Source organism: Monodon monoceros, unplaced genomic scaffold (assembly GCF_005190385.1).
Source record: "Monodon monoceros isolate NGI ecotype Baffin Bay Population unplaced genomic scaffold, NGI_Narwhal_1 Super_Scaffold_18, whole genome shotgun sequence".
Lineage (NCBI taxonomy): Eukaryota > Metazoa > Chordata > Mammalia > Artiodactyla > Monodontidae > Monodon > Monodon monoceros.
The window spans coordinates 78,726,834-78,753,166 of NW_021703774.1; the positions used below are offsets into that span (position 1 = coordinate 78,726,834).

General features: G+C 44.6%; 1 protein-coding gene across 1 annotated transcript; it reads right to left on the reverse strand.

Annotated features, from left to right (window-relative positions):
* Positions 1-4,669: 4,669 nt before the first annotated feature.
* On the reverse strand, positions 4,670-19,454 carry CD2 (CD2 molecule). The gene is made up of 5 exons (XM_029230715.1): positions 19,330-19,454; positions 18,886-19,191; positions 14,600-14,833; positions 9,577-9,699; positions 4,670-8,483 (listed from the first exon to the last, which is right to left on the reverse strand). Exons 1-5 carry the CDS (start codon positions 19,388-19,390, stop codon positions 8,185-8,187), a joined length of 1,023 nt encoding a protein of 340 aa, XP_029086548.1. The 5' UTR covers positions 19,391-19,454; the 3' UTR covers positions 4,670-8,184.
* Positions 19,455-26,333: the final 6,879 nt, after the last annotated feature.

A 26,333-nucleotide genomic window follows, 5' to 3' on the forward strand; every position in this document is an offset into this window, starting at 1 on the left:
TTAGTGCTCCATGGACATTTCATAAAAGTCACCTGTAAAATGCACTGGATATATTTTAAAAGGTAGATCTCTGATAATATATCACTTTCTTTAACACCTCATAGTTTATTCCCGTTTTGTGCCTCTTGTGCCAATTTTGCTTTTTATATTTTTCAAGAGATATAGCAAATTTCCTTAGTGTTAAAAATATATTAGTGTATAGCTATTCATAATACTCTTCTATGAATTTTTAAATTTCTGCTGCGTCTGTAGTTATCCCCTCATTTACATTCTGTATTTTTTTTTCTTATTTGAACCTTCAACCCCCTCTTTTTCCTTAAGTAGTCTCACCACAGGTCTATCTTATTAGTCTGTCTAAAACACTAGTTTATGATTTTGTTAATACTCTCTAGTTTTGTTGTTGTGATTTGCGATTTCATTGATATCTGTTCCACCTTCATTATTATTCTTTTCTTTCTGTTTCTTTGCTTATTGTTTTCCCACCTTCCTGAATATTATCCTTTGCTTGTTTTCAACCTGTCTTATATCTTGATAAATGTATTTAAAACTACATATTTGTTTCTCAATACATACTGCTGTAGATGTAGTCTTCAAATTTTAACATGTAGTACTTTCATTATCATTTGGTTTTATATATTTACTTCTTTGGTGATTTTATTATTAGCCCAAGAATTACTTAATTATATGTTTTCTATTTTTCTAGAAATAATGTATTTCCAGAAAAGTAATGTTTTCTAGTAATCTGACATAGATTTCTTTTCACTAATTTTTAAAATTTATTTATTTATTTTTATTCATGGCTGCATTGGGTCTTCGTTGTTGCGCGTGGGCTTTCTCTAGCTGCGGCGAGCAGGGGCTACTCTTTGTTGTGGTGCATGTGCTTCTCATTGAGGTGGCTTTTCTGGTTGCAGAGCATGGGCTCTAGGCACACAGGCTTCAGCGGTTGCGGCACATGGGCTCAGTAGTTGTGGCTCACAGGCTTAGTCACTCCACGGCATGTGGGCTCTTCCCAGACCAGTGCTCAAACCCGTGTCCCCTGCATTGGCAGGCAGATTCTTAACCACTGCGCCACCAGTGAAGCACTCTTTTCACTATCTTTTTAAAAAAAATTTTCCAATTTAATTCATTATGATTGAAAAAGGTAATCCAAATAATAGTCATTCTTTAGACTTTCTTGTAATTTCCTTTGTGGCCTAGTATGTGATTAATTTTTTAAACTCTTTTATGTGTACTCAAAAAGAATATGTACTCTATTGGGTATAGATAAATTGAGCTTTATTGATTGAAATATTCAGATCTTCTACATCACGGCTTATTTTTTCCTCTGTTTAACCTATTCATTTCTGAAGGCTCAGTTTTCTCCTATTTAATTTTTTAATGTTAAAACTTCCGACTAAAATTATTAATTTGGCTCTTTCTTATCAAGCTCTATCAGTTGTCATTTTATAGTTTTTGAGGTAATATCTCAGGTGCATATGTGTTTGCTCTATTATTGCTTCTACCGACACATGATTTCCTCCCTTGTCTCTGGAATTTTCTTTTGTCAGGTATTAAGACTGCTGTCTCATCTTTTTTGCTTGATATCTTTTTATTTTCAGCCTTTCTATATTCTTTTGTTGTAAATGTGTCCTCTGTAAACAGTATATTGTTGGATCTTTTAAAATGTCCAATTTGAGATGCTCTGCCTTTTGATTTGTGACTTAATCTATATACATTTATCATAATCACTCCATATTAGGACTTGTTTCTGCCATCTTATTTTGTAGTTTCCATTACTGATATCTTTTTTTTTTTTTTCTGTTTTAACCTTCTTACTCTTCACTGAGTAGATGTGATTTTCTTCTGCTGGTTTAAAAGAACGTATTTAATTTTTGTTCTTATAGTGGTTGCCCTTACCTTAAGATACATATTTGTTTATTTCTTCTTCCTGACTCATTAAATGTATCAATATTTATTTCCTCTCCCTGACAAGGCAGGTAGTTTAACAGGTTGTCTCACCTATTTGGACTCTGCTTCCCCTGTCCCACACATAATACACACAACAGCGAAAACAACACACACACATACACACGAAACTGATATAGCCTAGATCAAATTATAGTTCTGGGTTCTTATGAATATAGTTTTCCCTTTGCTTTTTTTCTGTAACCTTCCCCCCCCCTTTTTTTTTTACACAACAGTTTTGCTAGGTTATTTGATCACCCTAACTCTACGTTCCTCCTCAGCATCTGTTGGATTCATTTTCCTCTTTTTTGAATATTTCTTCCAAGGTTTTTTCAAAATGAGTCTATGCATAGCATAGGTTCTGAGGTTTTTTATGTCAGAAAATATCCACAATATTTTCTATTAGATCCTCACATTTCAATGTCAATTTGGCTGAATATAAAATTCTATGTACGACACTTTAAAAATAGTATTGCTTTTTTATCTTCTTGCGTCCAGTGTTGCTACTGAGAAGTATAATGTAAATCTGATGCCTGTTTTTTTGTATGTGAGCTTCTTTCTCTCAATGAAAACATTCCAGAATTTTCTTAGTATTCAGTGATTTTAATTCATAGTAATGTGTCTAATTTGGGGGTTTCTATCTCTAGCCTTCATTTTCTCCCCTATGTTTGTTTTTTTTTTTTTCTCCTGTGAGATCCCTGATATCTGAATGTTGGTATTTTTATCGCTCATATTTCTTAGTATTTCTTTTACTTTTTAGAATCTCTTTATATTTTCCCCTGCCTTCTGGGATAAGTCTTCAGGATTATTTTACAGCTTCTTAATTCATTCTTTCACTGTATCTATCTTGCTACTTATCCCAGCTATTATGTCTTTTGCTTCAACTACTATATTTTTCATATTTGATATTTCCACTTGGTTGTTCTTACATCGTATTACTAATATCCTCCCTGATCGAGATTCCTGACAAGCCAATGAACCAGCTTGTGCTGCAGGTTCCTTCCTCCAAAATTAACTCTTGGCAAACTACAGAACTACTGAAGGGAAAAGAGCATATATATGAAAAACTGACATAAAACTGAGGACCCTCTGAGAAGACTGAAGGCTCTTTGTGAGTAGGATTGTGAGCAAGGGGACCCGAGGGGATGGATGTCCACAACCTGGGGTAGAAGAGGGTAAGTCAGCGGAGAGCTTTTAAACCATCCCTGCTCTCTCCTCCCTGCCTGGGCTGCCTCGTCACCACAGCAATCCTGGGCAAGAGTCCCATCAGCTTGGTGGTGGCAGAGAGAGTGAGGGGAGCTAATCTGAAGGCAGTGCCAGAAGAAAAAACAAACGCATATACAGTCAGTTCTCATTATTCATAGTGGTTGTGTTCTCTAAAGTAACCACAAACACTGACTCAGCAAATACTGAACTATGCTCCCAGGGGGAATACAGGGTTAGGTTCCTGGAAACCTCTGGTCACACATTTTTATCAACTGATCGATACAGAACATTGAACCTTGTTTTATGTGTGTTTCTGTTTAAAGACACCTAATTTAGTATACATTGCTGAGGCATTAACATTGAACTCACGGCCCACAGTACTATAACTCGTTCTTCAATGAAGCTTATCTGACACGTGGGCTTTTTCCATAGGACACATAGAGCCTTCTTGACCTTAGGAACACTAGCACTTCAACACTGTTATGGACTAAATTGTTTCCACCAAAATTTATATGTTGAAGCCCTAATCCCCAACGTGACCGTATTTGGAGATGGAGGAAGAGTAAAGACCAAAATCTCTGTGATCAGGAGGGGTTTAACAACTAGCTGGGTGGTTTTACTGGGAAACCTTGGTTGTCAGTGTCATTAGGTCTTTTTAGATGAGATCTTTCTTTAGCTGATAAATCTTTCCCAATATCCTGCCTGAGAATATCATGGATACTCTGCCCGATTTCTGCAAGCTGGGTGGGGTAAGAGCTCAGTCCCAACATTCAGTAGAGAACTTGTATTTAATCCCTCTGTTTTTAATTGTCTACTGTTTTGTTTTTTTTTCCCTCTGTTCTCTTTGCCTTTGTGGTTTGTGTCTTTTATTTTTGTTAAGTTTAATGTTATTTTTGTTGGGTTTCAGAAGGGAGTAAAGGCTGACGCATGAGTTAAGCTGCTTAACTAGAAACTCCCCTGCCTTACTGTTACCCCTGCCCTGTTCTCTCCCTGAAGACAGCTCCCCGCAATCCAGCTTTTGCTTCCCCAGTCCATGTGGCTGGGCTCTGCGGCACCAGCTCATGTGGGACCTCCGGGACTGCTTGACTGTTTGCTAAAATCCATGAAATTGATTGCCCCTCCCAACATCTGCTGTAAGCACCTTCCGGATGCCAGCCCTGACCAGTGGGTAGATCTCACACCCTATCAGAGGCAGGCTATCAGAGAGACCCGAACTTCCCCTGCCACCCCTTCCCCTGCTCTGTATTGCTGTGAATAAACCACCTTCTTGTGGTTTTCAACCTCCATCTTGGGGAGTGATGTCCAAATGTGTCATCAGGGTGGCCCTGCTTATGGGGCCAGGGAGGTGTCAGCATGCTGGTGGCTCAATCCAGGATTTGTGGGGCTGCCTCACAGGTCTGTTCTTTGCTTTTAATATATCTGGCATTGGATTTTATCAATTTGTCCCATGTGGCCAGATGTTAGGAAACTAACTCAGGTGACTCAAACTCACAACACACTAAGTCACCTTACAGAGTGCTGATTTATTAATTTAAAATGGGTTGTGTCTCTTTCCAATACTGGACCATTTGTATCCGCTATCCAACGTATTCATTCTCAGGTATCAAGCCAGAAAGAAAGCTCAGAGTTTTCAGATTTCTGCTGTACACCAGGGCATCCCAGTTACATTTACAGACATTATTTCCAGTTAATCCTCACTTTAACCCTGTGAAGTGTTATCCCCATTTTACAGATGAGGAAACCAATGTTCAAAGAGGCTGAGTAAATTATTCAAGCTTTCAAAGCCAGTGAGAGAGAGTCAGAACCTTCTGGCTGCAGTACCTGTGGGCCTCATCCTCCTTTGAACTAGAGGACCACAGAATGAGACACAGAGATGAGATGGTCTCACAAGGTTCATGTCACAGCAGAGTTCAGGGGTCAGGAAGGGCCTCTTTCATGACCCTCAATCTGAGTCCTGAAAGAAGAGTGTGGACGGGTGAAGAGCCAGGTGAGGGGTGTGGGCAGTGGGGTCAGCACGTGCAATGGTCCTGCAGTGGGGAACACATGGGTGAGCTTGAGGAACCATGTGGCTGCAGCCCAGCCAGCCCAGGCGAGCTCACCCTAGAGACTGCAGAAGGAAGACTGAGATGAAACTGCTAGTCTGCAGCCAAGGTCCCCTTGGAGCTAGGCTGACCCAGTTGCTAGGATCAGACTGCTTTTAGGGAGAGCAGGGAGGATATCAAAAAGACCGGAATTTTCCATCTTCATGTGACACTCTAGGGTGTTCCAGTGTCTCAAATTACCTAAGTATATCTTCCAACCAGGATGAATTCATCGTAGTGGACGTTACCCGTAGAGGATTCTTTAACTGGACTGTGGCCGCTTTTCTTACATGCTGTATTATCTATAAAGTCCTCAGGTTCGACAAGTCACTGGTGATTAATAATTGGAGGACCAGTATTGGACCATCACACCTGTGGTTCCCCACTTGAAAACCCCTCAGAATTGTTATTGTTAAAAATAACAGAGTCTCGGGCCCCAACCTAAGCTACTGAATCATCGATTTTTTTTTTTCTCACAAGCTCAGCAAGGTATTCTGCAGCTGGCCTGACCACTTCTCAGAAAGTCCACACTCCGGGACAGGCTCAGTGGGAGATCACACAACCTCAGCAGGGGTGACTGCAGCACAAATCTTGAGTGAGGCCTGTGTTTTCCGCCTCACGGTGGAGATTCCAGCAGGCCAGGGAGTGTATCTTCCGTATGTAGATGCCACGGATGTTCACTTCCCTTCTTTTCATCAAGACTGTACTCACCCATTGAGTCAACTGGCCAGTGAAATTTTCAGTAAAGTGGTACGGGCAATGCTGAGAAACGGTCAACGTCCTCAGGACGCTTGTTAACCATGCATTTCATTGCTTCTAAAATGCACTTTTTATTCACATTTTAACACCTCAGGAATGGGGTTGGGCCTAAAATTGATTGTAACTTAGCATTTGTTAACAGTGTGATTGAGAGTGTTTTTTTCTTTCTCGTGGTATGTAAATAATGGTGCCAGTTAAAAATCAATGGTATCTTCAAATTGATGAAACATAGTAGTTGAAAAATGAATAACATATTTATATAAACAGGTAGTCGGCATGAGCTTCCTCTTGCTGTTCCCTCTACATGGGTAATTCTGCACCTCTGCTTCACCAGTTCTACTCATCTATTACAACTCAGTTCAAATGCCACCTCCTCCAGGAAGCCTTCTGTGTCACCCCAGTCCCATCACTCAATCCAGATTCCAAGTCCTTCCTCTGGGCTCCTGTATTGGCCTCTGACCTATACTTATCACACGGTTACATTTATCCTGTAATTAGTCTACTCCTCCCCCAACTAGACAGTGAGTGCCTTGAGAGCAAAGATGCCATTACACCTCTGTTTTCCTAGTACCTAGCACAGAGCTTGGTATGTAGTAGAAGTTCAATAAATGTTTGTTGAATGAGTAAATGATGAAGGATTGAATAGTTAGAGGCAATACGTGCTCTGTATGATATATAATGCCACAAGATTTCAGGAGAAAAGCACAGCGCGGGTTGGTAAGGCCAGGGAGGGCTTCAGGAAGGGAATGGGATAGGAGCCATTCTGGCAGGATGGCTGATGGAATAGCGCAGGACTGCAATGAGGAAGGAGAAAGGGGGCAGTGCTAAGACCTTCATTTCTCTTCCTAGGTTGATCTTGTGATGACTGTTACTTGACTGGATTTCATGTTTGAATTTCAGGAAGCTATGGGCTTCCATTCATCATTATTCTTAATAATTAACTCTGGGAGCTAAAACAATGGATGTTCAGGTTCAGAGAAAAGAGCAGTTCAACCCTCCGTGAGCTCTCACAGGAAGTCCTGAATGTACATAGGCTTTGTGGTTTAGACCTCAGAGCTTCCTGCCCGAGCCTGACAAGGTTTAGCAAGTCTAAGAAGCTGGGAGAAGGTGGGTGGATGGGACCACAAACAACATGGTACCAACATTTCAAAGCAGGTGCCTTCTCACCACCTATTGTTTTAGAACCTTAACTGTAAACTGTTTTTTTTTTTTCTCCCACTTCCCTCAAAGTACAGCTAGCATGACTGTTAGCTGGGGGTGGGGCCTGAACTTTTAATAATGGTCCCTTAAGACTTGGGATTTGCTTCAGCCAAGTTGTCTCTTAGCCTGCCCTTTTACATGTTGTCTGCTAGGCTCATGGCACCTTCAGTATTCATGGATTCCCCTCTTTTCAAGGATGGTTCTACAGATCGTGATGACCATGTCTGAAGAGTCAAGGAAGTGAAACCCAAAATGAGGTTATGTTTTCTGGTGTCTCTTGTTGAAGTGTGTGCACAGAGATTTCAATTCATTGTATAAATCTACCAATAGGCTGTGGGTCCAGCTTTGCAGCTGAGACCTGGGGAGTGGATTCTGGTTGTTCTGGTGGGGATTAAGGTGGCCCAGTTGAAGTGGGATGGCCAAATTTGGTCCTGCCGTCACACCCCACCCACTAGCCTCTTTCTCATTCAGCAGCTCGATGCTGGGCTCCTTTCTACAGCGAGCAGTTGCTGGGGTCAAATCAAGGCATTTGTTTCACTTGTACTCGCGATATGGTGAGCAAGTGTCCACCTAAGAAAACCAAGGGTCTCTCAAGCAGGAAGCTGCTTGTAGCGAGACGTGGCCACAGCGACTGCTTGACATCTGACACCGGCACGTGCTCTGAGACGGAGGGTACGAGAGCTCTAGGATTTGGCGCTCCATCACCCATCATCCTAATGTGTGCACTTTTATTGTTTTTCCCTTCCTGCTGAGGTGGAGATCTGTGAGGAGGCCAGAGACTCCAGACGTCAGACCACATGGCTGAGTTGGAAGGTACAGACATGGCTGTGGCTCCTGGGCTGGGGAGGAGATCATGGTCTGCTTGTAGAGCACACTTGATGGAAGTGTGGGCATGCACACCTGGAGTGGAGAAATTCCACAGTGCCTTTTATGGGAAAGGACGGTTTTTAATCTCTTTTAATTAGAGGAAGAGGACAGCTGCGTCAGGAGACAGTTATGAGTTTTCTTCGACCTCACAGGGAGGTTTCGTTTGAACTCGAGGCTTGGGGAGGGGAGGGCCTTTTTGCAGGTGAACTTGTTTGCCCAGGGTAGGAGGAGGCCTCTTCTTCTGCTGGTGCTGGACACGGGGGCCAGGAGGCCTGGGACGATGAGTGGGTGCTTGGGAACGATGACCAGGTATTGGAGGAGTTTGGGACATGGCTGGATTTTGAGGAGTTGAGCCTGGAACTTGGTGGGGCTTCCAGCCCCTTTCCTCAGGGGTCACTCTCTTCCCTCTTATCTCCATCTCTTCATCTGCAACAATAAAAACCTCTGAAGAGTTTTTCTTGGTAAGATACAATCAAGATCAATATAGCTATTTATTGAGTGCCCCTCCTGTGTACAAGATGTCACGCTAGCTGCTCTGGGGGATACGATGAGGAAGCAGAAGCCACCTCTACCCTCTAGAGATTCCAGGCCTTGGGGGGGGGGTAGGGGAGACAGAAATGCCCACCAGAAAAATAGAGGGAGAGCCCAGGGCTTTAGAGACCAGTGGGGGATGGTTTTGTGCCTGGGTCTCCAGGGAGCAGAGAGGGCACTCAGACCCCAGCCCTGCCTCTGAGTCATCCCAGGGATCATGCCCTAGAGCACCTCAGGGTTACAGCCCTTGTAATAGGATCTGAGTAGTCAGAGAGGACATTAGTCACTCCCTGCCTTTGGATGGGTCTCTCCGTTAGATCTGCCTTCCACCCAGTTCTGCTGTAATTCACCCACACTGCTTTGAGTGGCCTGGACGCTCCTTGAGCCAGCTCCTCGCTAATGAGCATAACTTTTTCATTCTAGGTGAGTTGTCAGACTGGCCTGATTCTAGGAAGAAACACTCACAGCCCTAACCCCTCCCCTTGGAACAGTGAATTGGAAAGGGGATATAAACATCCAGTTTTAGAACAAGTGTGTTCCTGTGAGCCCCTGATGTCCTGAAATTTTACCTGTATTCCTAGGAGCTTGGTCTTGAACCCACCTTGGCCACACCCTCAGGAGAAGACAAGGTGTTTCTTCATGGAAATTGTGTTTCGAAGCTTATCTTTCTACCCACACAGATATATGTGGCTCATTCAACATATGTCCACACAGCTTTATACCCAATCAGCCTCAGGTGGTGGATTCCAATGAGGCCAGCCTGGATGGAGCTTCTCAAAGCTCCCACATTGTTACCACTGAGAATTTGTTTTTCAAAAATCAAGCTAACCACAAAATGGAACAAACTGTAACTGTCGGTTACAGCCCCGACATTCTGAAACTACCCATCTCCATTATTTTCTTTCCAGACTCTAAGTGCCAGACCCATGAGTTGTTTCCACGGGGATTTCACCCAGGCCTGTGGTGGGACAGAAGAGAGGGAGCTTACCATTTCTCCTACTCCTCTGTTTTTTCCTCTTGCTAATGTAGAAAACGAGTAGTGCCACGAATACAAGGAAGACGGTGCCTCCTCCGCAAACGCCAATGATGAGATAGATATCCAGACCTTTCTCTGCAAGAGGAACAGACGTGGGATGGATGGCAGCATCCTGGGAAGAGGGGCCATTTCGTTGCTCTGGCCAAGGACTCGAGGACTCCTGCCTCCTATCGTTCAGATAAAAGAGCTTGGTGGGACTTTTCAACCTCAGGGAAGCCAAGCTCATGGAGGCTGTGAACTGGGTCAATACCTGAGCGGGTGCAGGGTCCAGGATAAGCCCTCTCAGAACATTCCTTGGAGGACTGCTCTCCTGAACCACAAATGCCTGATTCTTCACGTACCAAGCACTGTCCCCTATCAAGGAGAATGTCACAGAAGTTTCGATCTGAGAAAGAGTTTAGAGAAAATCTAGGGTAATCTCTAGTTTCAGGCCCAGAGAGGGAGGATGAGTTGCCTGAGGCCACACAGTATCCATTCCTGAGTGGTTCCTTTAAGCAGCCCTCGTCTCCATGTTTCTGCACTGTTTTTCTAGCTTCATCTCCGGCTGCCCTCCCACGTCATGATTTTCTTCTCACCCTCTTGACCAGAAAGTTTCTAAAGACAGGATACATGTTTCACGTGTCCAACCCAGTTCTCTGACCTCAGAGGCAGCACCTCATCCCAGATTTTCCCTGGCCTGTGAGGGAAACTCAGACACACAGTGAGTTAGCAGCAGCAGTGGACTTGATCTTCAGCTCACAGACCTTCAGCTGCTGTCATGCAATGAGGATAACAACGACTGTGTTAAGAGAAATGGGTTTGAGAGCAGGCTCTTCTAGGCAAGAGCTGTGTGACCTTTGGCAAGTTATTCCACCTCTCTGAGCCTGTTCCTGTCTTTAAAAAATGGAGATAAGGAACTTATATCACAGGTGGCTGCTGGAAGTCAATCAGATAATGGATGTGAAAGTGCTTTGTAAACTGTAAAACTACACACAAAGATCAGGGTCTGCTCTGACTACAGTTCCGTGCACCGGTGCTTCTGGGAGCTATTTCCCAGGAGGGATGCTGGGCCATCTGCCCTTTTGTGAGTCAACAGCAGTCACAGAGGCAGCAGCTGGGGCCAGGGCTCAGGGGACTCGTACATCTGGAAAACAAATGGAGTTCTCCCCAACATCACAAGGAAACCCTTCTCTAGCCAAACATTCCTAGGAAGATACTGTTGTTCATGAAGCCCAGGATGGGTCCCAGGAGCAAGTCAGAGGCTCAGAAATGAAACTAAACAGGTTTCCAGACTGCGGTGGGTTGTTAATCCTTGCTTTCTTTCCTAAGTCTCCCTCTGACCCATTCTTTGCCTGCCGGTTACACGGCCTCTCTATGCTCTGTGGATGAAGCGGCTTCCGCTGGAAAAGCAGGCATAATCCTAACCTGCTGTGAAACTGGACCGGGAAAGTCAGGGGGGTCCGTTAGGCTCTGCCTGCTTGGAGGAAGGGCCAGGGCTATCGGAGTCCACCTTGGGCTGAGCCAAGGACTTCCCAGGGTCTGACCTGGGTGTGGGGGGGCATGGGCCTAGGACCAGTTGGGGAGCAGGGACTAAACCATGCAGCCACTAGCTTGTCTTCTCAGAGTCCTCAGGCAGGGCAAGCACGCCCCTATCTGGGCACACTTGGGAATGTTGGACCGCCTTACACAGTCTGTTCACAGATTCGTCCAGCACAGCCTCTGGGGGCTTTCTGCGGGGAATGCTCCAGTGTGTCTCAGAGGCAGCTGTGGCTCTGTCATTGAAAGCTATGTCCTCACAGTCACTAAATCCAGCCACACTCCTTCCTGCACTCCCTCTTGGAGATAATGTGCCCACGAGTTTATGTGGTGGAATCCTTCTTGTGTGTCCAAACCTGCTCCTTCCTCCTACTATTTCGGTTTTAAGTACATGCTCATCTTTTCTGAGCCAAGTGGTTAATCTTGTCATTGGTCCACTCTGCCTTGGCCTTTTAGGATGAAACATCCAGGTCCATTTTAGGGTCTTCAAGAGCAGCCCTGTCCTCCCCAGTCTCCCCCTAGGTATTCCTTCCATCTCTCTAGTGGCCCCTTCCCAGACTGGCTCCCACTCTGTACCACAGAGTAAGGGACAGGAATGCTCCAGTCTTCAAACCTCATCTTCCCCCAAAGCCCTTCTTCCCTCGCTCCATCCTTCATGCACACACATTTTTATACTGGTGGGATCTAGTTAAAATAAGCGTGGAGTAGGGCTGCCAGATAAAACACCGGATGCCCAGTTAAATTTGAAATAAACAACGAATAGTTTTTAGGATAAGTATGTCCCACGCAACACTTGGAACACATTTATACTGTCTCTTTTTATTTGCTAAATCTGGCAACTCTAATCAAGAACCTCCTAAAAGGGGATTAAGAGCTTGTGAAGTCGAGGAGGGGCGACTTCACTCACTGTGCCTTAGTGATGGGGGGCACGGAGGGACGGCTGGTGGGCAGACATAGACTTCATAGGAGGTGAAGGGACGCTGGTCTGAGCATGTGACTGGCAGACTCTAGCATGGTCCCCGCTGAGCCCTGCCTCCTGGTATTCCCACTGGTGTGAGACCCTTTCTGATTAAATGTGGGCTGGACTTACTGACAGGCTCCTAACGAATAGAATACTGCAGCAGTGATGGGCCATCTATCACTCCTGAGATCAAGTACAAAAAGTCCATGGTTTGGCCTCCCCTGGTGGCGCAGTGGTTGAGAGTCCGCCTGCCGATGCAGGGGACACGGGTTCGTGCCCCGGTCCGGGAAGATCCCACATGCCGCGGAGCGGCTGGGCCCGTGAGCCATGGCCGCTGGGCCTGCGCGTCCGGAGCCTGTGCTCCGCAACGGGAGAGGTCACAACAGTGAGAGGCCCGCGTACCGCAAAAAAAAAAAAGGTTGCTCTGTGGGAAGTAGCTGCCATATTGTAAGGCAGCCCAATGCCGCCCCTGTGAGTGAACTTGGACATGGATGCTCCCCCAGTAGTGCTTGCACCTGACTGACATGACTGCAGCCCCTGCCTGTGTCTTTTTTTTTTTTTTTTTTTTTTGCGGTGCTTGGGCCTCTCACTGTTGTGGCCTCTCCCGTGGCGGAGCACAGGCTCCGGATGCGCAGGCCCAGCGGCCATGGCTCACGGGCCCAGCCGCTCCGCGGCACGTGGTATCCTCCAGGACCAGGGCACGAACCCGTGTCCCCTGCATCGGCAGGCGGACTCTCAACCACTGCGCCACCAGGGAAAGCCCCTGCCTGTGTTTTGATTACAGCTTCATGAAAGACTCTGAGCCAGAAACATCCAGTTAAGTCACTCCCAGATTCGTGTCCCACAGAAGCTGTGAGATAATAACTGCTTGTGTTTTAGCCACTAAATGTGGGGTTGTTTGTTACACAGCAACTGATAAATAATTCAAAATGTATGTTAAAAAGTCTCACTTCTGACTTCACGCCAGCTCAGGGCTGCTTCCTAGCGTCACTGACCAGCCATACTCATTATAGAAGCTCAGGGCCTCTGGCCAAACAACTATCTTTTGTGCTCAGTTTCCTGTCAGGGGGTTGACTAGACAGCAGTGGAGACATAATCCCAGAGTATCAGATGAGTAGACTCTTGGGGATCACAGGGCTCATCTTCTTTGTGGACCAGGAGGCTGAAGCCCAGAAAGGGGAAGGAACTCTGTGCAGGTCGTCCCTATATATTTGGAGAGACCCAAACTAGAAGTCAAGAGTCCTGGCTCCCAGAGCAGGCCACCTTTCAAAAATTACTTCTAGGGCTTCCCTGGTGGTGCAATGGTTGAGAGTCCGCCTGCCGATGCAGGGGACACGTGTTCGTGCCCCAGTTCGGGAAGATCCCACACGCCGCGGAGCGGATGGGCCTGTGAGCCATGGCCGCTGGGCCTGCGCGTCCGGAGCCTGTGCTCTGCAACGGGAGAGGCCGCAACAGTGAGAGGCCCGTGTACCGCAAAAAAAAAAAAAAATTACTTCTAGGGGCTTCCCTGGTGGCGCAGTGGTTAAGAATCCACCTGCCAATGCAGGGGACACAAGTTCGATCCCTGGTCCGGGAAGATCCCACGTGCCGCGGAGCAACTGGGCCCATGCACCACAACTACTGAGCCTGTGCTCTAGAGCCCGCGAGCCACAACTGCTGAAGCCCTCGCATCTAGAACCCATGCTCCACAACAAGAGAAGCCACTGCAATGAGAAGCCCACGCACCACAACAAAGAGTAGCCCCTGCTCGCCGCAACTAGAGAAAGCCCACACACGGCAGCGAAGACCCAACACAGCCAAAAACAAATAAATTTATTTTAAAAAACTTACTTCTAGGGGTCACATGAGGCTGGTGGTCCAGGGAAGAACTTAGACTCTTGAAGTTTCAGAACTTTCTGGTGCTGGGCTGTCTGCTCTGAGGCAGTAAGAGCATTGCCCACCTGTGTTCATGGTCCTCCCTGGCCTCGAGCTCTTCTTTCCCCCAAGCCTCTAACTCCCAGGGTTTCTACAGCCCTTCTGTACCTGCCCCTGATAGGAGGTGCCAGCCATCTCCCCTCCAGAAAGGAATCTTTTGGCTCCCTTCTCCATTATTGCCCTAGGAGCCACAATCATGGTCACTGACTAGCTGAGGGATCGTGGGCCAGTCAGCTTGCCTCTCTGGGAAGTGGCGGTCTGTGTGAGATCACCGTTACAGCTCCTTTTATCTCTTCAACTCGGCAATTCTTTCTCCTAGCAGAGAATCTTTTTCATTGCCTGAGGTTATACCATGCTCTCTGAGAAGATTCCCAAGATGGGCAACCATAGAGCACTACCTCATCTCTCCTCTAGGACTTCCCTTGAAGATTTCCGGGGAAATGGGGTATGTTTTCAGTCCTCACCCTGAGCCAAGGATGCCTCCCAGCCCAAACACCCAGGCCCTGGAGCGGTCCTCTGCTGTGGGCCTCAAAGGCTGTGGTTGTGAAGTGAACTTGGGGTGTCTGACCAGTGCCCACCACGCACCTGAACAGCTGATGGTCACCGTGCTCGTTTGGGCACCGACATTGTTACTCGCCACGCAGTTGAATGATGCAGTCCATTTGCTGTTCCACTTGTGTGTGATGGCCTTCTGATGACTTTCTTTGATACGGGTCTCATTTAAAAACAGTTTTAATTTAGGGTCACTTCCTTTTGCTACCTCGCAGATCAGGGTTCTGTTGGTACAACTCCAGGAAATTACAGGTTTTGAGACCATCTCTGAAAAGGAAAGAAAGATTCAATTCATATTAGGCCATTTACTGATTGTAAAAGACATACCTATTTATAGAGGGGAAATTGAGTTAGGTTGGGACCAGAAAAAATTTCAAAGACCCCTAGCAATTTTCAAAAATCATTTCTATTTCATTTTATTTATACAGCACATTCACAACAAATTTATTTCTGATATTTACAGATACGTTATATCAGTAAAAAATACATCATATCACAGGCTTATGTGCTGTTTTATACCTTAAAATGTTTTCGTATATAGGATATCATTTCATCCTAACAGAGAGGTGCATGTTTCTCTTCTTGTTTACAGATGAAGTGCCCAAGGCTCTGAGAGGTTAAATGGACAGTCCAAGGGCACCCACTAATAAATGGCAAATCAGGAGAGGAGCTCACCCTTCCAAATCCAAGTTCAGTAGTATGGGTAAGAGGTTTACCACACCCTGATCCCCATATGCTCAGGAGCCTGTGAGGGATAGCGGGGTGGGGGCAATGCTTTAAGAGCAGCTGGGAACTTGTCCCTGGAGGACTGGTACATGTGTAGCCCGGGGCCTTGGTCACAAATGAAGCAGCAGGTCCTGGGAGCAGGGGGTCAGGTGTGCAGTTCAAGCTCTGGAGGGAGAGAACGCCTTCAGCGTCCCAGAGCTGCTGGACCTCACCACTGGACCTCACTGGACCTCATCCACAAGAGAAGGATAAGAAAGACATTCCCCACCTGTCACAGCAGGGGTGACATGTGACAAAGCCCCGGCACACTGACAGGTACTGACAATATTGGTGGTAGTTGTTGTAAAATCATAGTCATACATGCCCTGCCTCTCCTTTTCTGACATGATAACATTCGAAGGCTGCGTCATGAAAGAAGAAGCCCTGGCCTTGGCGTCGGTTGGGCCGGGTCCCAATCCTATTCCACCACTTGCGAGCTGTGTGACCAACTCCTGCCCTTTTTCTCATCCTTCCCTCTCTTTCCTCAGACTTGCCACTTTCCTCTCTCGGCATCCTTCCATTCATTATGCAGATGGATAGCTTTTTTTTTGTTTTTTGTTTTTTTCTGATTTCCTCCCTCCCAGACAATAATATCTTCCCCATGAACTTTCTCACCAAATTTCATTTCTGTCCCAAAATACAGGCAGGCAGAAATTAAGGGTTTTTTTTTTTTCCCCATCCAGGGATTCGGTGTGACCCAGAATGAAGAGGATGGAAAAACATCACCATATACAAAAAGACAGGGTCAGTGCATACTCTAGGGGTTGAGTCAAGGAGTTTGCTTGTGTTTTCAAAATGGAAATACTCTTTTTTAATTTATAACAGTAAATCACATCACTGTAAAAATTGATAAAATACCAAAAAAGTTTCAAGAAGATTAAAAACCACTTGCAATTCTACTACCCAGAGTCAATAATTATTAATGTTTCGATGCATCCCTTTAACAAATGTTTTCTATGCCATGCATACCACATATAAATAGTGTTCTAAAAACTAAAACTGGATCATAGATTTTTTTAGTCTGCCTGTTTTCCTTTAATGATCTATTATGAAATTCTTTTAGGAACACCAATAAATATACACTTTCATCATCTTTTTAAATGATCTATTCTTGATTTAATTAATAAGTTCCTAACTGCTGGGGACTTTAAGATCCTTTCCAGTATTTCACTGATATGAACCACCCAGAGATGAGCAGCCACTCGAAGTCATATCTTTACATACATCCTCTCTGTAAGATACTTTCATACAAGAGGCATGGTTGGATCCTGTGGGGCACGTCTCACAGATGTGGCTCTTTGATTCCAGGCTGCTAGGACAAACTCCTTCTCCACTAACAGCTGCTTTTAAGGGGCCTTCCACTGGTTCCTCAGCTGGCGGCGGCAGCCCCCTCCTTAAGGAGCTGTGGGTACCAAGGTTGGAGACTGAGAAGCATGGAGGAACTAAGAGATGGGGAGAGCACGAGCACTGAGGAATCAGGTATAGTGTTCCAGGTGCCCAAGGCACCTATGCTTAGTTGTCTCCCTGAAGCCTTGTCCCACTGAATAGCCGATAGCTATTATTATGAAAATCAGACTCAGAGCAGACAGAGAATTTGCCCAGGATCATGTGGCAGGAAATGGTGACTGGACCCACAAATTGACACGCTGTGTGACATTCACACACACACACACACACACACACACACACACACACAAACACAATGAGATGGCTGCTGTGTCATGGAAAGATCTGTGTCTTTTGGCAAAGGAGTGAAGGTTTATTTTTGAGGTCATGAAAGCATTCTAAAATTGATTGCGGTAATGGTTGTACAACTCTGTAAATATACTACAAGCCATGGAATCATGGCTGAATTTTATAGTATGTGAATTATACCACAATAAAGCTGTTTGGGGTGGTGGGTGGGGGAATGTCACCATCCTTGCTAAAACTAGCCTTGGGTTTGGATCCTGACTTCGCTCCTGTCAAGCCACTTCTGTTTCCTTATAGATAGTAAGGGGATAATAACAGCTACCTCTCAGGATTATTGAGAACCTTAAATAAGATCATGTAGCAGAGCACATGACATCTCACTGGTAACCATTATTACCACTGCAGTACTAAAGGAAACATGAATGTGAAGCTCAAGTTCAAAACAGGACACTCAAGCCCATGCTGGCGGAGTCACGACATCTGTGGTTCCCAGAGCCCACAAGCAGAAGTCCCTTCTGGCTCCATTCTGTCTCGCCCCATTTCTGGAATGTACTCTCCGTCCTGGTGCAGGTCTAGGTATGGAAAGTTGTCATTTGCAGAGGAGCTGACAATGTCTGTGACTGTTGGAGGGGGGCTGCTACCAGTTCCGAGCGCTCAAGAACAAGGCTGGATGGTGACTCTAGGTAGGAGGAGGGGGCCCGTCCTTTGGCAGCGTTTCCTGTGCAAAGCACGGAAATGCTTATTTGTTCACTGAATCTCTGGCTGTGCTCATGCTGGGGTTCCTGTCTTCCTCTCCAAGCTAAGTACAGCTTCCTCTTCTCACTTTTATCCACACCCAGCCAAGTGACCCCTGGACTTATGACTTCATTGTCACTTCCGTTCTATTGTACTTTCTCTTCCCTCTCTCCCAAACTCAAGCCACTTTGTTCATCCTTTCTCCACACATGACCCCCAATGTAATCGTTCTTTAGGCATTTTATAGGCACCCTTTAGTCTAGGCCACTAGTTATCAGCTTTGGCTGCTCATTAAAATTACCTGGGGAATTTAGAACCTACGATGCCCAGGCCCTGCACCAAGAAACTCTGATTAAATTGGTCTGGGATGGGACTCAGCACTGGTAACTTTAATAGCACCTCAGCTGATTCCAATGCGAAACCTGAATTGAGTGTCACCGACCAGCCCCTCCCTACTTCACTTGGATTAAAGCAGCAGCTCCCTAGCTAGGCTTCAAGCTTCCATCTTCAGTAGCTACTACTGCCCTCCCAGTACACACATAGACATACAAAGCCACACCTTGTGTATTTTCTACAGATATCAGCAAAAATCATCTTCCACCTTTGATCATGCCGCTGTTGAGCTGATTAGAAACAAGGGCTGTTCCTCCTCAAATTCATCATTTCCAGCCCTTTTCTGCCTTACAATTACTCCTTCAGGACATCCTGGCTTGAAATTGTCTCTCTGGATGGAAGACCCACTGCCCTCCAGTCAGCCTCCCCTTCCCAGTCTCATACCTAGCTTGCCCTTCAGCATCCACCTGGAACGGCCACCTTTTTCTTCTGCCCACCTGTTCCCCTCTTCTTGATTAACGCAGGATCTTAATCCAGATCCTTCACTCAACCCTGCATCCCCACAGCCTCTGAAGAGAGAGTTTGAGGTATGTAGACTTGAGGGTCTATTAGCTGTGGATTCCGTCTCTCTCACAGGACTGGAGTCTGCACCGAGGTAGGAGAGATGCATTCGATTTCCTTTAGGGCTCCCCCAAGGCCAAGGTCAGGGCTGGGGACATTTCATAAATGCTATTCCTCAACTTGCTAAACAGCACCCATACTGAGATGGAGGAATTTAGGGGACAGAGACTTACCTTGAATCTTCAAATCAAATGCTTTCTCCAATATGTTTTTTCCATTCAAATCATATACAGATACTGTGTAGACGTCGCTATCATTTCTCTTCAGAGCTTTAATTTTCAGAGTTCCATTATTTAACATCACATACGTGTCCGTTATCTGGTAAGGTGGCTTGTCTTGTTTTAATTGTGCAATCTTGATTTTGTTTTTGTCCCATCGTGTATCTGCTACCCTATCATTCATTTGAAAACCAGGAATGTCCAGGTTGATGTCATGATCCAGGCAACCCCAGATGACTTCAGTATTTTCAGAGACCTCACCTACAAAAAGCAAGAAAGTTACTGAGGTAGCTCACTGCCAAGGAAAGCTGGGCTGTGACCTCTCTGACTCTTGCACTCACTTCAGGGTTGCCAAAGAAGCTTCTAATGGTGACAGTGGAGACCCACGCACCAACTTACCTTTGGTGGAAACAGCGAAAATCAGAAGGAAGCTGGTTAAGATTTTACACGTGAGGCTCATCTTTGGGGTTAGTTTCCTTCTTGTGATTCTGAGCTCTTCTTTCAAAAGGAACTGAAATAACACCAGTGGAATCCACCCCCTGAGAGCTTAACCACGTGCCTCTCCTTTTTGCTTCTTTACAGTGACATAGAAAACAGACACACAGACGCGTGCGCGCACACGCATACAAAACCTGGCTGATGTGCTCCTTTGCCAAAGCAGGTATATTTATGAGTGTGTGTCTTCTTATAACATTTTAATCCTCACAACAACCTTGGGTGGGTTTTATTATTCCCGTCGAAGAGAAAAGGAACTAAGAGGCTAAATAAATCACTCAGGATCCCCCTTTCGTTAACAAGGAGCCAAATTCAACCGTACGGCCCATCTTCTACCCGTTCAGCTGTAATGTCCCTAACAGGACCACATAGAAATATAGGTAAATGTTTGTAAGCGAATAGCTAGCAGAATACAATCATTTATTCCATGATTACAAATACTGGAAAATGTATACATACTAAACAATTATGAAAGTGGATTTTTTTCTCTTTCTCAAAAGGCATTTTAAATGTTCTAAGTGTTTATGTGATAAAAAGAAACAAATACAAATTGAGTCTCAGCTGTAAATGCTTGAAATCCCCAAATCTTATGTTTAGCATACATTTTATAACTATATTGAAATTCACAGATAGGTAAATAAAAAATTGTTCCAAAACAAACAAAAATGCATTGAGACTATGAAATTCTATTAAACAATCAGAACAAATCATCCAAGAAACATTTAAGATGGTTAACACTGTAGATGGTTAAGGAAAGGAAGGGATAAGGAGAAAAAAGAGAAGTGCTAGAGGACAGGAGAAAGACAGAGGAGAGAAACGTGTGAGACAGGGAGAGAAACAGAGATGCACTGATGGACAGGACCAGAAAAAGAGGCACAGAAAGACCCAGCTATAGAGAGAGGAGCACCCAGTTACAGATTTCCAATGTAAAATTCTAGCCTTATGATTCTTTAGGATAGAGTGAGCAAAAATCTTAAAAATTGTGCTTGTTTTCTGTTTCAACTTTAGGTGCAACTATGGATGTCCTGTCTCAGAAAGTTGCCCAGGAAATGAACGTAAGTCAAAACAATGGATCTCAACCACTGGGCAAAAGGAAGCCTGAATAGCATATCTACCTCACGATTGTGTGGCAAATCCCTAATTCACATCATCCACAAAAATAGAACGCAGTTGGATTACATTTTTAAATGTTAAAAGTATAACACAGTGCTACAAAAAAACAGTATAGAAGGATATTTTCATGCCTTTGAGTATGGAAGGCCTACCTACCTATACTATAGGTTCCAAAAGTATTAATAAAGAAAAGATGGACACAGCTATGTAAAAATGTAATACTGAAGTATAGGCAAAGAGATGATGAACAAAATGAAAAGAATGACAGAAAAATTTGCCATATATATGAAAAATTATTAATATCCAAAGTATATAAATTATTCCTATCAATCAAAAAGACAAATGAAATTCAGTTTTTAAAATGAGCAGAGGATATAAATGAGCAGTTTATAGAAGAAAAACTTTATAGAAAATAATGTCAATAAATGTATGAGAAGCCATCTAATGTTACATATATATATATATTATAACCATAAAACACCATTTTCACAATCAGATTGACAAAGTTAGAAAAGATAGTGATTTACATTATTGGCACGAATGTAGGGAGAAACAGGTACCTTCATATAATATTAGAGAGAGTATATAAAGCCATACCTCCCATGGGGTGGAATTTGGAAAATTTCACTAAACTTCAAAAAATATATTTTTTTACCTAGTAATTTTAACCTGAGAAATCTATCCTTCACAAATACTTGCATAAATGTGCAAAAATCCTGTTCAAGGATGTTTGTTATAGTGTTTTTCTGTAATAAAAATTTTCAAACAACTAAAATTATGGTATATTCATACTATGAAATATTGAATAACAGTTAAAATAGAATGAAGTAGCCCTAAAAGTAAGAATATATTATATTATATCATTATTATATTATATTATATTATATTATATCACATGTAATAGTGTATGCATAGGAAAAAGTCTGTAAGGACTCATGCCAAACTTTTAACAGTGTTTCCCCTCTCAGGACTAAAATTTGGAAGCGGAAGAAAGGAAACTTTTACTTTTTACTTTATCAACTTCTGTGAAGTTAGAAATTTTGATAATGAATACATTAATTTTGTAATAAAAAGTTTTTTTGATAGAGGGTGCTTAAGACACATGTTTTCTCAAAAGTATATACAGATCCTGAGAAGCAATTATTATCTAGCTTCCTTGCTTGTAAGTGGCTAACTCACTGGCCAGCTGCCAACTCCAGCCTCTGAAGGTCTGGTCCAGACGATGTGGTGACCGCCACGGTGTTACCTGTTTCAGCTTTCCTGATAGTTTTCCTAAGCTCTCATGGAGCAAGTGGAGAGCAGCTTTCTGTTCTTTCTAAAACGTTAATCCTGCTCCTCTCACATCTTTCTTAATTCTGAATGACGAATGAGCTGGACTTCAAGGGCAGAAACTGAAAAAGAAAGGGATCGATAAATCTATGTAAAATTTTAAAATTTTGTACATAAAAAGCCCTAAAAACCATTAAAAGACAAAGTACTAAAGGGGGCAAATTATTTGCAAGATATATAACAAAGTTTAATATCCTTAAAATTGAATTTTTTATGTAAATATAGGAAGAAAATGTAGAAAAAACACCTTGATATTAAATTTGGTTAAGGTTGTCAAAGGGACAATTCACAAAAAAAGAAATACAACTGAATAAGCCTATGAAAATTAGTCAATTTATTAATAAAGCAATGTAAATTTTAACATAGATGCATTTTTCATCTTTTTTAAAAAAAGATAAACTATACAGTGTTAATGATGGTAAAAACAGACATTCTTGAATATGGACAGTAGAAATGCAAACAGGTGTAGTTTCTGGTGGACAGTTTGTCAGTGTGAATCAGAAGCATCAAGAATATTCATATTTTGACCTAGCAAGTCCACAAGAATGATTTTATCTTAAGGAAATAATGAAAGACTTACAAGACTTGGCTGAAAGTTTATATCTTGTAGCATTTTTTCTAAGTCAAAATTGCAGGTGATTTAAATATTTGAAAGGAGGAAATTTGTTAAACAAATCATGATATGGACAAAAACTGAATATGGGAAAAAAAAGGTCACGATAAACAATGTAATCCCATTTTTGTTTCTCAAAAAGTGTGTGCTGGGTGTGTGTCTTTTGGAAGGATGTCCAGCAGGGTGTTGGTCTCTGTGCGTGGGATAATGGCTATTGTTCTGTTGTCCTTGTTCGTTGCTGCTATTCTAACATTTCCGAATTGAATATATATTGCTTTTCAATTGATTTCTTTTTAATTCTAAGTGGGCCTCCCACTTAGGTAAAACCTCCCAGTACTGAGGGTGGGTGCAGTTCCTACCCTCCTGCCTGTGAGCTTCCGGGGAAAATCCACTGATGACTCATTCCAAATTTTCCCTCTCCATCCTCACTGCCCTCTAGGGGCTGTCTCTTGTTCTGTCTTCATTGACTCTTCTTACCCAAACTAATACTCCTGGGGAAATAGTCTAAGAGGGAAGGGAGTAAGAAGCAGAGGAGGAGGGGGCGGAAGAAGACGTTTCCAGAGATCTCGCTCTAGGACCAATTCCTATCCCTGACTACTGAAATACCTTTGGTCCTCACTCCTGCCTCCCTCAAGTTGTGTCAAGGTAATGCGCTCAAGAGAGAATCAGGTTGTGTTCACACTGCAGCAGTTCACGCCCAACCAAATGTCCTGAATTGTCAGATTTTAGAGCAGCAGGAAATTCAGGAAGCGATCTGGTCTCCTCTCTGCATTTCAGCTGAGGGTCTTGAGCTCAGGGAGGTTCTGGGGTGTGTCTGTCCGCCTTGTCCAAGTCAGCAGCCTAATGCCCAGCTTCTGGGAAACTGTCTGTTACCCACTGAGACCTCAGGGTCATCTTTGCCTCCCACCCCTCGTGTGCTTCCTCAACTTAGGAACGACTATGTCCAGCCTCGCCTTCCCACTTAACATACATCTCCTCTCTTTGGTACCACTGCTTGTGCCCTCGTTATACCTTCCCGCAAGCTCAGGTGAGAAACACGAAAAAGGAGGTAAGCAGGTTGCATTTTATACTAAAAACTGAGTATGCTGTGGCTTCAGTGAGGATCAGAAAGGCCACACTGTGTGTGTGTGTGTGTGTGTGTGTGTGTGTGTGTTTGCAGCCTGGTCCCGCTGTTGTTCAGCTTGGCTGTGTATCTGGGTGGTCACGTCAGAATCGGCATCAATCCGCAGCGATTTTCGCTGCCAGGCAGCGAGTGGGTCTTCTCCCAAAGGCAGCCTCGTGCAGACAGCCGCCGATGCATATTCCACGTAGGGAGACCTCCATCTCTGAGCGCCAAGTCCTCTGCCAGGTGTTATCACCTCTGAGGCAAGAACTGAGTTTTCTTTTCCTTTGGAGTTTCCCACCCACACAGCAGGCAGGAGAGAATCAACCCACAGAGACAGTTCCTGTGTGAAGTCTGGATACCTGAAATGAGAGTCATTCAGCCTGGAAGTCCCCCACGGGGCGGGGGAGGGGGCTGGGGGGGGCCGTAAATGCCTCTGAGAGAAGGGATGCACTACGTCTATGTACGTCACTAGTTGTATAATCACGTGATTACAGAGAAAAGAGATTTGTGCCACACAGAGCTGGCCCACGCATACTAGTTATACAGACCTAGGCATGCAGTTTCTGCTCGTGAGCCTCAGTTTCCACGTTTGTGAAGGACGACAAAGCCTCCATCCTCAAGCTTATTGTGAGTCAGATGAAGTGATGTGTGTCCAGTGTCTAGGGCAGTGCCTGGCCCCGAGGAGATCCTCGACAAACATCACCTTTCCCGTTTGCCACTATGTTCCTGATAAACGGGTCTACTTAAGAGAATAAGGGGAGGGGACAAAACTGAGAAGCTTTGCCTTCAGAAATTAGCCGGGAAAGCTGGAGGCTCTCAGGGTTTCGGAATACTTTCCAGCAAGAAAGTTGCAGATTAAGACCAACAAGAGCTAGGAAACTATAAGATTTCTTAGGGCATGTATTGCTTTGCTCTGCTTTTTATTTTTGTAGCCTTCTTCCCCGTACTTATTTATCAGGGCTGCTGAGCTAGAACGCCAGCAGGACCTGTGAGTTTGTGATAGAAGAAGCAGTGAAACAGAGCGCTTCTCAGCTGCTAGGCTTGGGGACACGAGCCCAGGGAACAAGAAGATGGTACTGGCTGCAGAGTAGGGGAAAAGACTGAGGGCCAGCACCTGAGAAGAACAGGATGGAGACACCGGCTGGCCTAGGCCCTGAGAAGGGTCCACGGTGGCTGGAAGTCCATGTAACTCTCCCACAAACAGCAAGAACGCAGTAAATGCTGGTTGCGTGAACAACTGAATAGAGAAGGTAAAAGAAGTGGTGGTATGCTGGAATTCGAGCTGGAAGATCCAGGTTTAAAGTGAGTTCTAACTTTTCCCACTTGCTAGCTGTGTGCCCCTCAAAGTCCTTCTGTGAGCCTCAGTTTCATCGAGTCTGGGATGGTGAGGTAGGAGAGGGGCAGCAATTCTGCTGGCTCAGTTTAGCTCAGAAGGTTGTGGTGAGAGCTAGATAAGGTAACTGATGAAAAACACACGTGACGGTGAGAGTGGCCATCAAAAACTTATGGGGAAATCATCAAAGGGAGGTGTCTGGGCTTAGTGCAGGCACAGCCAGATCCCACTGCAGGAGAGAGGGCAATCTCTTCCGAGTTAGATGAGCTGGGCGGAAAAGAAAAAGATCACCGATCACCGCAGGGCAATCCAGCAGCTCCCAGGACTGCTTTATTTCAAAGGACCATGGGGCAAAGCTTCCGCCTGCTACTGCTGCTGCCACCCTCTGGTCACAACCTGAACTGCACCCTTGCTAATTGCACTGGAGGTGGTTAGAACGCTTAACCTTTGCATACAAACTATTTGTGTAGTGTTTTTGTTTACATTCCCCCCCTTAAAAAAACCATGTTCTTTCACCCACACAATATCCTTGCAGTATAAGCATTTTTGTAAGTGAAGAAACCAAAGCTTGAGGAAGTTAAATGAATTTCTGTGGAGACTTAGCCAGGAAATGACCCAGATTCTTTTATCCAAGAACTGCGTTCTTTCTGCCACTACTATAGTAGGTCTCAGAATCTGAGCATGGGCTTCTCCTTACCTCTTCTCCTACCCCATCCTTCCTCCACGATCCCAAACTCCTGATACCCCATCTGTATCCGAGGCCACCTGTGAGCAGGGGTGGTGCGGCTACAAAGATGAGCAAGGGACGTGCAGCCCCTGTCCTCCCAGGGATCTCAGACTCATGAGGGAGGTGAGACGGGCATCCAGGGACCCCAGTACCCATGAGAAGTGCCACGGACACGCTCAGGTGGAATTCATGGGAGAGCAAAGAGGCTCCAGCTGGGAGAGGTTGAGCCTGAGCTGACCCTTAAAAGACTAACAGGATACAAGTTCATAAAGTGGTCAGTGAAGGACATCCCAGACTGAGGGCCCAGCAGGAGGGAAGCACAGATGCAGACAAGCTTCAGTGCGAGGGAAAGAGGTGCTCCTGTTTGGCAGAAGAGAGAAGTGGGCAGTGACGCTGGACCTGGAGGTTGGGGACAGGATGACATTCACACTACTTTCTAAGGGCCCTCCATTCTTCCATGCTTTCCACTTACTCTTTTAACAAATATTTATTGTGACAGGCACATATTCAGTTTGTTTCTAAGGATAATAGCAAAACCAACACTTTGTCACACAGTATTCATTTATTTATTCAACGAATATTTATCGACTGCCTATTTCCCTGTGCCAGGTGCTCTCCGGGGCCCTGGGATGTATTCTTCGCCCCCCTCCCCCAATGAACTTACATTCTAGTGGAGACACAGACAATC

Coding starts and splice junctions, on each gene's coding strand:
- CD2 (XM_029230715.1), bottom strand. CDS start 19,390: ATGAGCCTCACGTGTAAAATCTTAACCAGCTTCCTTCTGATTTTCGCT. Junction 19,192..19,329: donor TTTCGCTGTTTCCACCAAAG/GTAAGTTGGTGC, acceptor TGCTTTTTGTAG/GTGAGGTCTCTGAAAATACT. Junction 9,700..14,599: donor GGTGACCATCAGCTGTTCAG/GTGCGTGGTGGG, acceptor TTCCTCTTGCAG/AGAAAGGTCTGGATATCTAT.